The 12,252-nt window shown below is 34.5% G+C and overlaps 1 protein-coding gene across 1 annotated transcript in view; it reads right to left on the bottom strand.

The window, feature by feature from the left end:
• Nucleotides 1-440: 440 nt before the first annotated feature.
• The window catches only part of LOC143037886 (uncharacterized), a 30,226-nt gene continuing 18,414 nt past the window's right edge, over nucleotides 441-12,252 (bottom strand). The window contains exon 8 of the mRNA XM_076206518.1: nucleotides 441-12,169. Within this exon, the coding sequence (XP_076062633.1) occupies nucleotides 11,954-12,169 (216 nt within the window). The 3' untranslated portion in view covers nucleotides 441-11,953. The remainder of the gene's footprint in view (nucleotides 12,170-12,252) is intronic.

Here is a 12,252-nt window from a genome sequence, read left to right as displayed (position 1 = left end):
GTTAATCCATAATTTTTGGGTTCTTTTTTAATGGAAGGATTTGGTCATTTAATTTTACAATGGTGTTTTTTTTTTATGGATGTCTGGAGTGACCAATGTTACTGCTGATTTCTGGGGGTGAAGCTTCTATTCTGTTAATTCTGAGACATTGTTCTAGTTTGTTTAAATAGGCTTGGTTATTACTTGCTGCTAGTTTGTATTTACAGAAACAAGACAACTGAGATTACTGATTCAAATAAACAATGTTATTTCTGAAAATACTGTCTTTGCAATAATTTAGGAACATGCTGATCAATTTTGGTAATCTGAATCTGTTCTGTAAAATCTTTTCTGATTTTATAGTTCTACCCATCAAAAAACAAAAGTGGCAGGGGTTTTCTGATGCAATTTAATTGTTGAAAATGTCTAGAATAGCCAACACAGGAGAAGGAAAAAATCCATTCTGTAAAAACATATATGCAATACAGCTGTCACTGTACTTCTAAAGCATATACAATGTGAGGAGAAAATTATACAGTACCACAAAAATATTTCCTTATTGTAAAATATTGGACAGATTTGAGAATCTATCCTCACATAGTCAGCATTCCAATTAGACTCAACTACTTTGTCTATGCACAATACAAAGAACAAGTCTCATTTGCATGCAACCATTACACCAATTGGCAGGATAGATATATATATGTATATATATATATATGTATAATTTCATGCAATACCTTCAATACCAGATTTTAACATTTATGACTGTCTTTAGACTAATCTACATTTTCATCTTCCCTTACATATCATTAACATCCCTGCAGGATCTTACAAACCCCAATCCATTCATGCAGAATACAGAGCTTATCCAAAAGTCTGAATTCATTATGACAAAATTTTGTACAGCATCTCCTCTACTCTGGAAAATGGGCGAACAAATTGCCACATGGGAAGTAAGTATTTATACACTCAACATACTTCTCTCCCAAAAAAAAAACATAGCAAAGTGGAAAACTGATACTTGTTTACAATAATCATACTACAGAGCAGCCTTGTCAGCCAATTTATTACATAAAAAATAAATAAAAAATAATACTGCTGAAAGAAAGCCCTGGATTGCAACAAGGATTTATGGCTTTACTTTTGCAATTTCAACATTGCACTGTCTTTAACACCTAGGTGGATATAATGGAGGTTAAGATTTTAAAAAATATCTATTAACAACAAATGTGTTTGGCACAATGTTTGGCAAATTGTGTCAAAAAGCTATTCATCTCATGTTATATTGGAAAATTGAAGTCCTCAACAAAATTTTCATTGAACATGACTTGATAGTAAGAACTGTTTCACAGCTGTAGATATACTGTAATCCAGTGCAACAAATTCATCATTACTCAAATTCAGCTGAAAGACTAGAAGAATTTAGAGTAAAATTATTTACAATTTTCTTGTCTATACAAGAAGTCACTACAAAAAAACATTACGCAATATTATCAACCTTTTCATAACAAATTCAAGTCTTTGGTTACTGCATAAATATGTATATATAAAAAACATTCATGCATTATAAAATTCAATTCTAAAAATAGTAATGCATCTTCACCATTCACTTTCTTCCAAATGGTATTTTGAAATATTTGACATATGTAAGAATTTCAATTATGCTTGCCATTAATGCAGGCATTGATTTAAACAATAAATTGTAGCAGCTCACTCAGAGCAACCAATAATGCTGGCAGAAAACCAGCAAGTCAATACATTTAACATTTCTAAATATGATGAAGGTGGAAAAAGAAGTCACAGGTCTAGTTCCGAGTTCCTGAGTTTATTCCTGACCGGTTTTGCTCTATGCTTCTTCTGAAGAAGCATAGAGCGAAATCGGTCAGGAATAGACTAAGGAACTCGGAACTAGACCCGTGACTTCTTTTTCCACCTTCATCAACTTGTCACAATGTACCAGCATTTCTAAATATAATTAACTCCTCCACCCTGGGCAGAAACTTATAACAATAATATAATAAATAATAACGATAATAACAACAGCAACAATGATAAAAATAATAATGATAATAATAACAATAATACAGTAATAATAATCAACTGTCTCAAGTTTCATTGACTGGTAATATGCAGGCCCTACAGAGGATAAATACAGTCCTTGGGCCCTCCCATCATTATCACCAGGAAGAAACACTTGACCTTTGTCATGTTGTACAAGTGTTTCTAGTAGAAGTGGAACAGTTACTGGGTGTCAGGTCTCCATATGAAAAATGGAGGACAAAATCCATTTGAAAGTGAGAAGAGATTATCTTCTGCCCTGTCCAGAGACAGAATGCAGGCTCTTGGCACTGCCCCTCCAGATGGAGTTGAGAGTGTTAACGGGTTTTTGAAGATAGTTGTTGCTATGGACACAAAGTGGTTCTTGTTATTGCTATGGACACTTAACCAGTGCTTCTATTCTTTTTTTAAGATGCATTAGGGAGACAATTCGTTCTAATGTTGGCCTTGTAGGACCCCCACTTGCAGGTACCTGTTATCGGTCTCCAGAATCATAACCAGTCTCTAAAAGCAACTCATGGTAAAGTTATAACATATAACCATCTTATTGTACTCTGAATATCCGTCTAGGATTTTCTAGCAGCCAGAAGCACCTATACCATATTTACTTTACATGACAGACTGTTTAAAATTAATTGTAGTTTTCATCATACATCAATTTCTTTACTTGGTAAATAAATATAGACATATATATTTGTGTGTGGGGGAGACAGGAGATGTTATCTTATGCATATTTTGTTAGAGTGATGGCTAGTTGTGTGTTAATTATTTTCTTAACGTTTTTTCTATATGCCTTACTATGGTCTTATTTTCTTTTGAAAGGAGGTTTATATCTTTGTTCTAGGTAGTCATTTTTGCTAGATTGTGATTTTTGGTACAAGATCCTTCTTCAGTAGCTTGTAATATTCTTTCTCTATGGTTAGGGTAAGAATGTTTCCAGTGAATGATGTGGTGTAATATTTCATGAAATATCATCACACTATTCACCAGAAATAGTCTTATGCTAACCATAGAGAAAACTACTGAAGAAAGGTAATGTACCCAAAATCGCAATCTAGAAAAAATTATTACCTAGAGTGAAGTCATAAACCTTTCAAAAGAAAGTAAGACCATGGTAAGGCATATAGAAAATACCTTTAAGAAAATAACTATGCACAATTAGCCCTCACTTTCAATGAAGTTATATATGTATGTCTTGCTGCATTGCTTCTGATCCAGGTAGTAGGTGGAAGAACAGGATGACCCTTCATCCACAAGAAGCTGAGATGGAAGGGAGATAAATGGATGACAGATAAGAGTGAAATGGGTGAGGGTGAATGCATGCCTTGGCTGGCTACCTTCCTGATATGAGATGATAGACTGGGGTGCTTCTAAACTTAGTAGTTCTCCACTACCTTTCATGAGGACGAGCTCATATCTCTCAGCCATGTATCATAAATAATTACAGAAAAAATAAAATACTGAAAAAGGTGAAGGTCGAGATTACCTTTCTGTAACATGTTTGACTAATGATGAGTAAGATTTTCAAAAGAAAAAGAATTTTTTTTACTTATGTCATATGGGGTTTTTACTACCAACAGTAAATAATGGGTCATTTTTGGTCCTATGAGAAAATTAATTGATGAATCAGAAATTGTCCTCCAGAGATCTAGAACCAAAACATGAATGAACATACAGTATATCACAACAACAAAATTAAGCTACTAGATACTTCTTTTTTCCTCCACCATAATAACATTTTAATGAAGCGGCCTTGCTGTAGATGTGCTGTGCCTTGCGACACTGCCTCTGACCCAGGGCAGTGGACAAGGTGCAGGGATGACCCATCATCCAGGAGGTGCTAAGATGGGAGGGGGGGTGGAGGGGAGTGGAGTGTATTTAGGGATGGAATGGGTGGGAATGATTTTATCCCTTTTTCTTTTTGGCTACCTCCCTTGTAAGGGGGGAAAAGCCTTGGTATATGTATATATGTATGTATAATAACATTCAGATTTTCACTATGGTTCTCATGACAGATTAACTGTGAATTGGTCTTAATCAATTAAATTCCATTTTACCCCCTTGGTAGAATATGATGGTCTGACAATTGTCAAAAGGAAAATATATAATTTACATCACTGTGCAGAAGGAATTAGAGTAGTTCATCAAATTAAGGATTTTGTCTAAAATAACCAGCAGTTCTATTCTTGTGGATAATATTGCATTGAAGAGATGTAGTTAGTGGTGGTTGAGGTAAAACTTACGAAGGGTAGCAGAACAGAAGGATAAGTTAAAAGTTACCAACATTCATTTCTGAGTGAAAATGAGTCTTTCACCAAAATAGTTAATTAGATGGACTATTACAAATCCACTCTCATAATCTTTGCTGTTCATTAGCATGATAAATACACAAAACTAAAGAAAACTAACAAAAACTCTTCATATCAGACACATTTAATGATGTCCACAAAATGTCAACAGAAACCTGACAATTTGAGATTAATATTTTGTGATGCTTGTATTCTCAAATGTTTATTAAAAATATTAGTATACTTGTTGCTACAATGATCTTAGCAATTTGCTTATCACAGGAAACTTTAATTATGTAACAAATTACAAGATTCATCATGAGTTTTCTTATGCTCCAAATGACTAGAAATTCAATTTCATCAATGCTTTCCTTCTCAAGTCGGTTCCTAATTTTCTTTGTGCACTTATTCATGGTTTTATAGGAACGAGACAAGTACCTCAACATCACCCTGTCTCTTAGTATTTAGTTCACCAATTGTGTACTAGCAAGTATTGCTATCAGTGTTTTAAGTTAGGAGTAACTGAAAAAGCTCTTGCCACCGATATCCAGTTAGTTAATTCATGATGATTTAAAATTACTTTTTTTTTCTTCTTTTTCTGTCACCTGGTATCAAATCAGCATACCAAAGAAGTTCAGTTACTTGTCTCCTCAATTTTGCATAGTTCTAACAAAGTTGCAACTGCAACTGGATACCTTAACCCTTTGGTCTGTGTTCAAATACATTATTATTCTTGAGTGGATGAGGGGGAAGGGTCGCCATATGATGCAGTGGTGGGATAAAAAAGTTCCAGCTGTTGGGCTCTACAGTGAAATTACTGTGCCTTGCTGCAGTACCTATGATATCAGCAGTGTGGCAGAGGACAAGGGTGACCTTTTAACCATGACCTTTTTTTTTTCTATGGTTGTGCAATGGGTGTAGGCAGAGGTTTGGAGTTTGTGGGTGAGGCTAGAGAGACATGAGAGGTGAGCCAGATGTTGTTTACAAATGACATTACAATTCTGTTTGATTCTGATGAGAAAATGTTGTAGTTGGCGACTTGAGTTTGGATAAGTCTGTGAGAAGAAAGTTGAAAGGAAATTTGGGCAAAGGTGAGATGCACAAGGAATGATGATGGTGACAAGTTGAATCTGAAAGTGAAGGCTGAGAAGCTGGAAGAAAGGGAGAGTTTTAAGTATGTGGGGTCACATGAGAAAGTGAACAGAGAAGAGGCTGTGGAGGCAAATTACAGAACACAAGATAAGTTAGGGTAGAATGAAAAGTTGTGATACAGGGTATACCAGGATAAATGCAGAGAGGAGTTTTTATATAGGGACAATAATATCCACATAGCTATATGAAGCATACTTGGAATATATGAGAGGCAGAAAGGAATATTCTAAGTAACAGAGATGAAGCTTCAATAAATATGATAAGAATGGATAGACTGAGAATGTAGTTTTCAGAAAGAAGATGGAGGTGGAAAGAAAGCTGTCAGATTGGGTAAATCAAAAGCAAACTGAGGTGCTTTTAGCTGTACAGATAGAATGAATGAATCAGACTAGCAAAAAAAATCTAAAGAGATGGATGAAGTGAAGGTGACTTTGGCTAAAGTGGAATGTGTGTCAAGCAAGGAAGAGTAAATTAAAAAAACCTACTCCGTAGATTCTTTTGTGTGGATAATCGATGAGGAGGAGGATTTCCACATGATGAAGTAGAGGAGGTAACCCAGTATCAGCTGTGGGGCCCAGTTGTGGAAGTGCTGTGCCTTGCTGTATTGCCTAAATTGGAATATATTAAATATATGAGTAGCATGATCCTCACACAAAGGGAAAGATATAAGAGAAACAGAGTAAACATAAAGGATGGCAACCAAAATGGTCCCCAGCTGAGCCAACAGATTGTACAAGGAAAGATTAGAAATATTAGGATTACCTAACAAGAACAGAAAAAGAGGCAACATGATTTCTATCTTCAGATCAATGAAAAGTGTGGACAAGATGAAGCATAGGATAAAAGAATATCATGAAGACAAATCTTCAAGATATAAAAATATTTCTTAGTTTTCTAGAAGCATTAATTTGTGGAATAGATTAGGAATTTGAAACCAAGTTTGATAACTGAAGACTGATGAGAACCCACAAGCATAGCTCCTGTCCTGTATATCATAATTAGGTAAATACAGTATTTCATCATCTCTCAGGATAGTTACGGTACTATTTTCCTGTACTGAAAACAATAGAAATACAATGTAATGAAATTTCATCATCAGATATAATTTCTTTGTCAAGTGGAACAGAAAATATACCCAAAGCAGCTGCATTTGTATCTGAAAAAGTCTGAAATCATTATTACCTCTTAAATCTTTTCTTTCATTTAAACCACAAATGGCAGTCTCTATAGTACTCTACACAGGTCAGAATATTTTATCTGCTCCTAAAGGGTAACCACTAATCTTGGCGATGAGATTAATCTCTTCCAAAGAATGTTTGTGACAGCATTTTTCTAATTTTGTGATCAACAAACAGTGGAGTATATGGATGTTACTGGTAGCTGCTCTCGTTTAGTGCACGCATAGAAAATAATCATGTATGTGTCAGCAAGAGGCATGACAGTGAAACAAGTTAAATGAATCATAACTTATAAAAATATAAATTATTGTATCATCTATTATAAAATAATTAACATGAACTATGTCAATACAAATAATCTATTACAGTAACAACAATTTGAAACAGGAAGTAATGATAATAATAATTGTGACCATGAACCAATATGATTAGTAATTTGTAGAGATAATTCCTTAGATCAAAGAATGATCCTTTTGAGATATGGGTTGTAATACAACCTTTCTTCTGTAGGGTTGATGAATTGTTCACAATGTACTCCAATCTACAGGGAACTATTTTAAAGAAAGTATATTTGTGATGTGAAATAATTGAGTAACTAATTTGTGTAGATACAGAATCTCACTGCACCATTAAGAAAGCTGATAGCAGCTGCCACTTATGCATATAGACATCTTCATTGATATTTTGAACCAGTCTTATGGTTATATCCAATCACACACACACACCCCAACACCACCTCCAAAGGTGAAGTTTTGTCTTTAGGATGCAAGCATCTCCACTTTTTGAAAAAAAAACATTGACACCATGTATTGGCATTTAGCTGCCACTCTGTTTACAGACAAAAAGTGCTAAATGAACAGCATATATACTTTAGATTAAGGAGCATGCCCCAAATATGCATATCCTGGTTACCTCTCCTATGAAAAGTTTTTTTTTTTTTTAGTACAAGTGATTTTCAAAATGTACTATGTTCAACTGTCTTGGATAAGAGCCTATTTGATTCACTGATGACATGATTGGCACAATTATTTCTACATCCTTACAGCATGAAACCATTACTTCTCATTCAGTTATTTGTGTGAAAAATATTCTCAGATTTGATGTCATCAGTTCTTTTTAAAATCTTAAGACTTTTTTAACTATCCTGCATTTTTTTTTTTTTCTTAACAAAACACCCTCAAGTGTTTTAACTGATCTTTATATGATTTGTTTCTTATATTTAGTAAACATCCTGACTCACTACTATAACCTTTCCTATCAATTAACGTCTTTATTAAAATTTGGAGACCATTTTACACCTGCTCTCCTTTAGGCCTTGTTCACATTGCGTTATGCTTAAACCCTCTTTCTTTATATTTTTATATCATCCTCTTTATTTCATATGCTTTCTATTTTTTCTCTACACCCAATCTTCATATACCCACTTCTTTTCTGCCACCACTGCCCTTGCCTCTTCATCCCACCATTTGTTACCTCTCGTTTCCTCCCATCCTCTTCATCCTACATATTTGTACACTTTTAATACTTCATACTTTACACACACCCCTGTTTCTTCTTTATCCTTCACTACATCCCACATTTTTCTCACTTTTGCCTCATGTTATTTTCCTTTCTCATTTAATTTGTGCACCTAGAGTACTTCTCTGCCTCCCTCACTTTCTTCCCCTTCCATTTTACCTCCACTTTCATTCTTCCTTCTACCAGAATATAAGCTGACATCCCACTACCCTCTCTCAAAAAAATTTATGTCCAGAACTCTTCTAATCTCCCTTCTGGGCATCACTACATATTGCCTTCTTGACAACCCTCCCAACACTACCCTTGCCAACATAAAATTATACTCGTTTCTCTTTCCTATCACCATTTCCCTTTCAATACACATCTCTAACATCTTTCTATCACAGTTCATTCCTCCCATCCCATATATTTAATATTCCAACTATTGGCTTATCTCCTACTCTAGCATTCAATCTTCCAACACTACTACATTTTCATCTCTCCCATGATTCTCTACACACACATTTAAATAAATCCAAAATGCTTCCTTGTCCTCACTTTTCTCATTCCAAGGCCATATGGTTTAATTTAACATTACAAACTCTCCATCTTAGAGAAGATGCCACCCAATAGGTTGTCTGAATCAGGAAATCTAATGTAGTATGAACTCACTCTCTATTACCAGGATTCAATCTGCTTCCACTACAACCTTGTGTCCAAGTAGACATTTTAATTCACTTAGTGAGGATCATAACTCATGCCATATGAATTCAAAAACACCTGTATCTCCTATCCCAATTTTAACTTTACCCACATTATCCTTGATGATATTTCTCTCTGCTCCATCGCCTACTTAACTATCACATAGCTTATTAACAATGCCACCCCTTCCCTCCCTTGCCACTCCTGACAACCTATCCACCATGTTTCTAATCTCCACTTCATCCTTCCCTTTCAGTTTTATCTAACTCAATACTGACATATCCATCTTTCTTCTTACATACTACCAATCTCTTCTCTTTTACTCTCATCTTTACCACATCGACACACATTTAATGGACCAACTATTGGGGTTCTAGTTAGGGTCCCCCTAGATCCCTCTATGTTCCTTATGCTTATGTAAATTGCCATTTGTGGGTTAAATCTAAATTTTAGATACATGTTCACCTTATTGTACATTTTACCATCCCTTCCTTATCTGGAGCTACAACATAAATGTATCAATAGACTTATAAACTAGTGACAGAATGAATGCATATATCAACTCTGATTAACAAGGGGTGATAGCATATAAATGAAATTTTATGTCTGGCTTGTAATATATGGTGATGATATAAATATACTTTGTGCCAGATATACAAGCTGGTGACAGAATGTAAATATATCTTAATTCAGAATAACAAGTTGATAATAGAAAAATCTGGTATACTTCATTGGCTGCATACAGATAAGTTACAAGAATTCTTCCCTGTGACTCTTCTCTATCTGACATACAACAAATTCCAACATGTACGGGGCCCATACAGCATGCAACAATTTCATAATGAAATGCTAATATTACAAATATGAGACAAATTCAATATAAATGCAATACAGTTTGGAGCAAAATTATGTCACAACTAAGACTTGATAATTTGAGCACATAATGGTGTACATAATACAAATTGTTGTGCTTTTTCTATTTCTGCCTTTGAACCTCCGCTATAACCTAGCCATACCTGTATGTTTTGCAGGGCAGAGATGCATGCTCTTGGTGTCGTGCATTCCTTCCATACCACACTTTCAGTGTCTCCATTTCACTGTATTCCAATTTGAAACTACCATCACAAAAATTTTACAAATTAGGTACTTTTCTGTAAAGGTAATATTCTGTCAAGGAACTGAATATGACTGAAGAATCTTACGTTCATTAACCCTTTTCTGAGCAATGAAACTACAAGAGAGACGCGAGGCCACAGATTGATCTATTGACTGATCAACCTGTCTATTACCATGTAATCAACAGAGGGTAATCTTATCATGGAAAGAAAAAGAAAAATCTTAATTACATTCTTACAAGACAATTATACCTTCACACCTTTTCTCTGGCTAAGCAATATAATTTCATTATGATAAAGAGCTATTTTTGTTCCACCAGTTAAATAGCACTCCTTTCATTTTGTAAAACAAAAGTATCAAGATGAGGATCCAGTGGAATTAAGAGCAACTAATATCTCTGATGCATCACATAAACCTTAAGAATGTCGGTACGCATATATCAAAATAATTAAGCTGGACTGTTATTTATTTATTTATTTTTTTATTTTTTATTTTTTTTCTGTAAATGGTAGACAGCATAAAAATTATCTGTGCCAACTGTTATGGAAATCCATTGAAAAATTAAGAAAAATTATGTTTTATTTTCCTTATATCTTGGTAACTAATAGAAATTGTGCTTTCTTTTTCATTTTTGTTAATCTGTGTACAAAAGTTCCACCATACTGGATTTTTCTTTGTGAATACCCAAATTTTGTATTAAAAAAAAAAAAAAATGACAATTTAGAAAAAAAAGATAAGTATTGTGCAAACAAATAATAATTTATATAAAGAAGTTTGAGTTATAAGCATGAATGTGACAAAAAGTTTCACCCTATGTATGAAAAAACTATATGCAATATAAATGAAAACTGCATAGATAATGATAAATTAGATATCATATATGAAATGCAGTGTTTTGTAAGTGATATTTTTGACATTTACATTGCTTTTACTGGGGCATTACAGAAACAGTGATTATGTTGGGGTTTTGTTTCACCTTGGATGAGCCACTTCCCAACATTCAATAGTCTCTAGTTACATAAGGATCCACACTAAAAGTGAAAAAAAAAAGTCACTTAAGCAATACAGTGAAATGTTACTTCATATTTCTTGCCTTTACATCTAACTGTCAGTATATGTTGACAGATGTACAATATACCCTTCTAAAATTTTATATAAATGAGAAAATCTTCAAATGTAAATGTCAAACAGAAAGCTTGTCTTATGTCCCACCCGATATACTTTTATTTAATTAATAACAAGAATAGTAAATTATGCCGTACAACACTTACTTCACCAGTATGTTGTGCATGCTTCAAATGATTTTTCCACAAGTTTTTGCAAAATTGTCAAAAAATTAAATTTTTAGCATACCGACGTCCTTAATCTTATGTCTTGTTTTGTGTTTGCTTTCTTTTTAAAACTTGATATTCTGAGACTACACATAACTCTAGGCAGTAACATCTGAAAAGGTTTGTCATCCAAAACACCCCAATCCAATTTCAAAGATAAAACCAAAATGCTTTGACCTCTTACTAAGGCCTTCAGCTCTTGCGATGCAATGGATTAATACGTAATAATGCCCAAATACTTTTCTCTAACCAAATGCACATCTATTTCCACAATATCCATAAAGGGGAGAGAAGTTGAGCATATCTGCATGCCTTGTATATGTTTCCACTTCTCAAATTGGATAAGACAGATGGCACTAGTAAAAATGTTTATCATTATTATTGGTTTCAAATTTTCAAACAGCATGAACTCCGTAACTCCAATCCACCTTTACGAACAACTGTCAGTACTGTCCCTAAGATACTTCAATTCTAAGAACATCAACATGAATTGGACAAGAAGAATCTATAAACCTAACGAGAAGAAGGACATAGCATCACATTTGGTCCTTTGGACACGTGTGCTTCTGAAGAACATCCCTGACCGCGCATCGGAAAAATACTGAAGAAGCATATCTTAGTTGGGTGTGAAGGTACTTTCTTCTACCCATCATTTATTATTATGTCCACTCCCACACATACGACTCTGCATATTTAGATTTCTACTGACACTGAGGTGGGGCGTGTTATTTCCGTTGATGTCCCCATTATTATTCGTAGGAGGAAGGTTGTACGAAGACATAGAGGAGGAGGATGTGCTGCCTGAGTCGTTCATGGTCGTGAGGTTGTCACGTGATGAATACGGAGGAGGAGGGGCACCAACAACCTAGAATGGAGAACATACATACATATACCAAAGGCTTTTTTCCCCCTTACATGGGAGGTAGCCAAAAAACAAAAGCATAGAAA

Source organism: Oratosquilla oratoria, chromosome 23 (assembly GCF_046742065.1).
Source record: "Oratosquilla oratoria isolate Oo_2021 chromosome 23, ASM4674206v1, whole genome shotgun sequence".
Lineage (NCBI taxonomy): Eukaryota > Metazoa > Arthropoda > Malacostraca > Stomatopoda > Squillidae > Oratosquilla > Oratosquilla oratoria.
The sequence above is the reverse complement of the archived record's forward strand: the minus strand, read 5'-3'. Positions and strand labels throughout refer to the sequence as shown.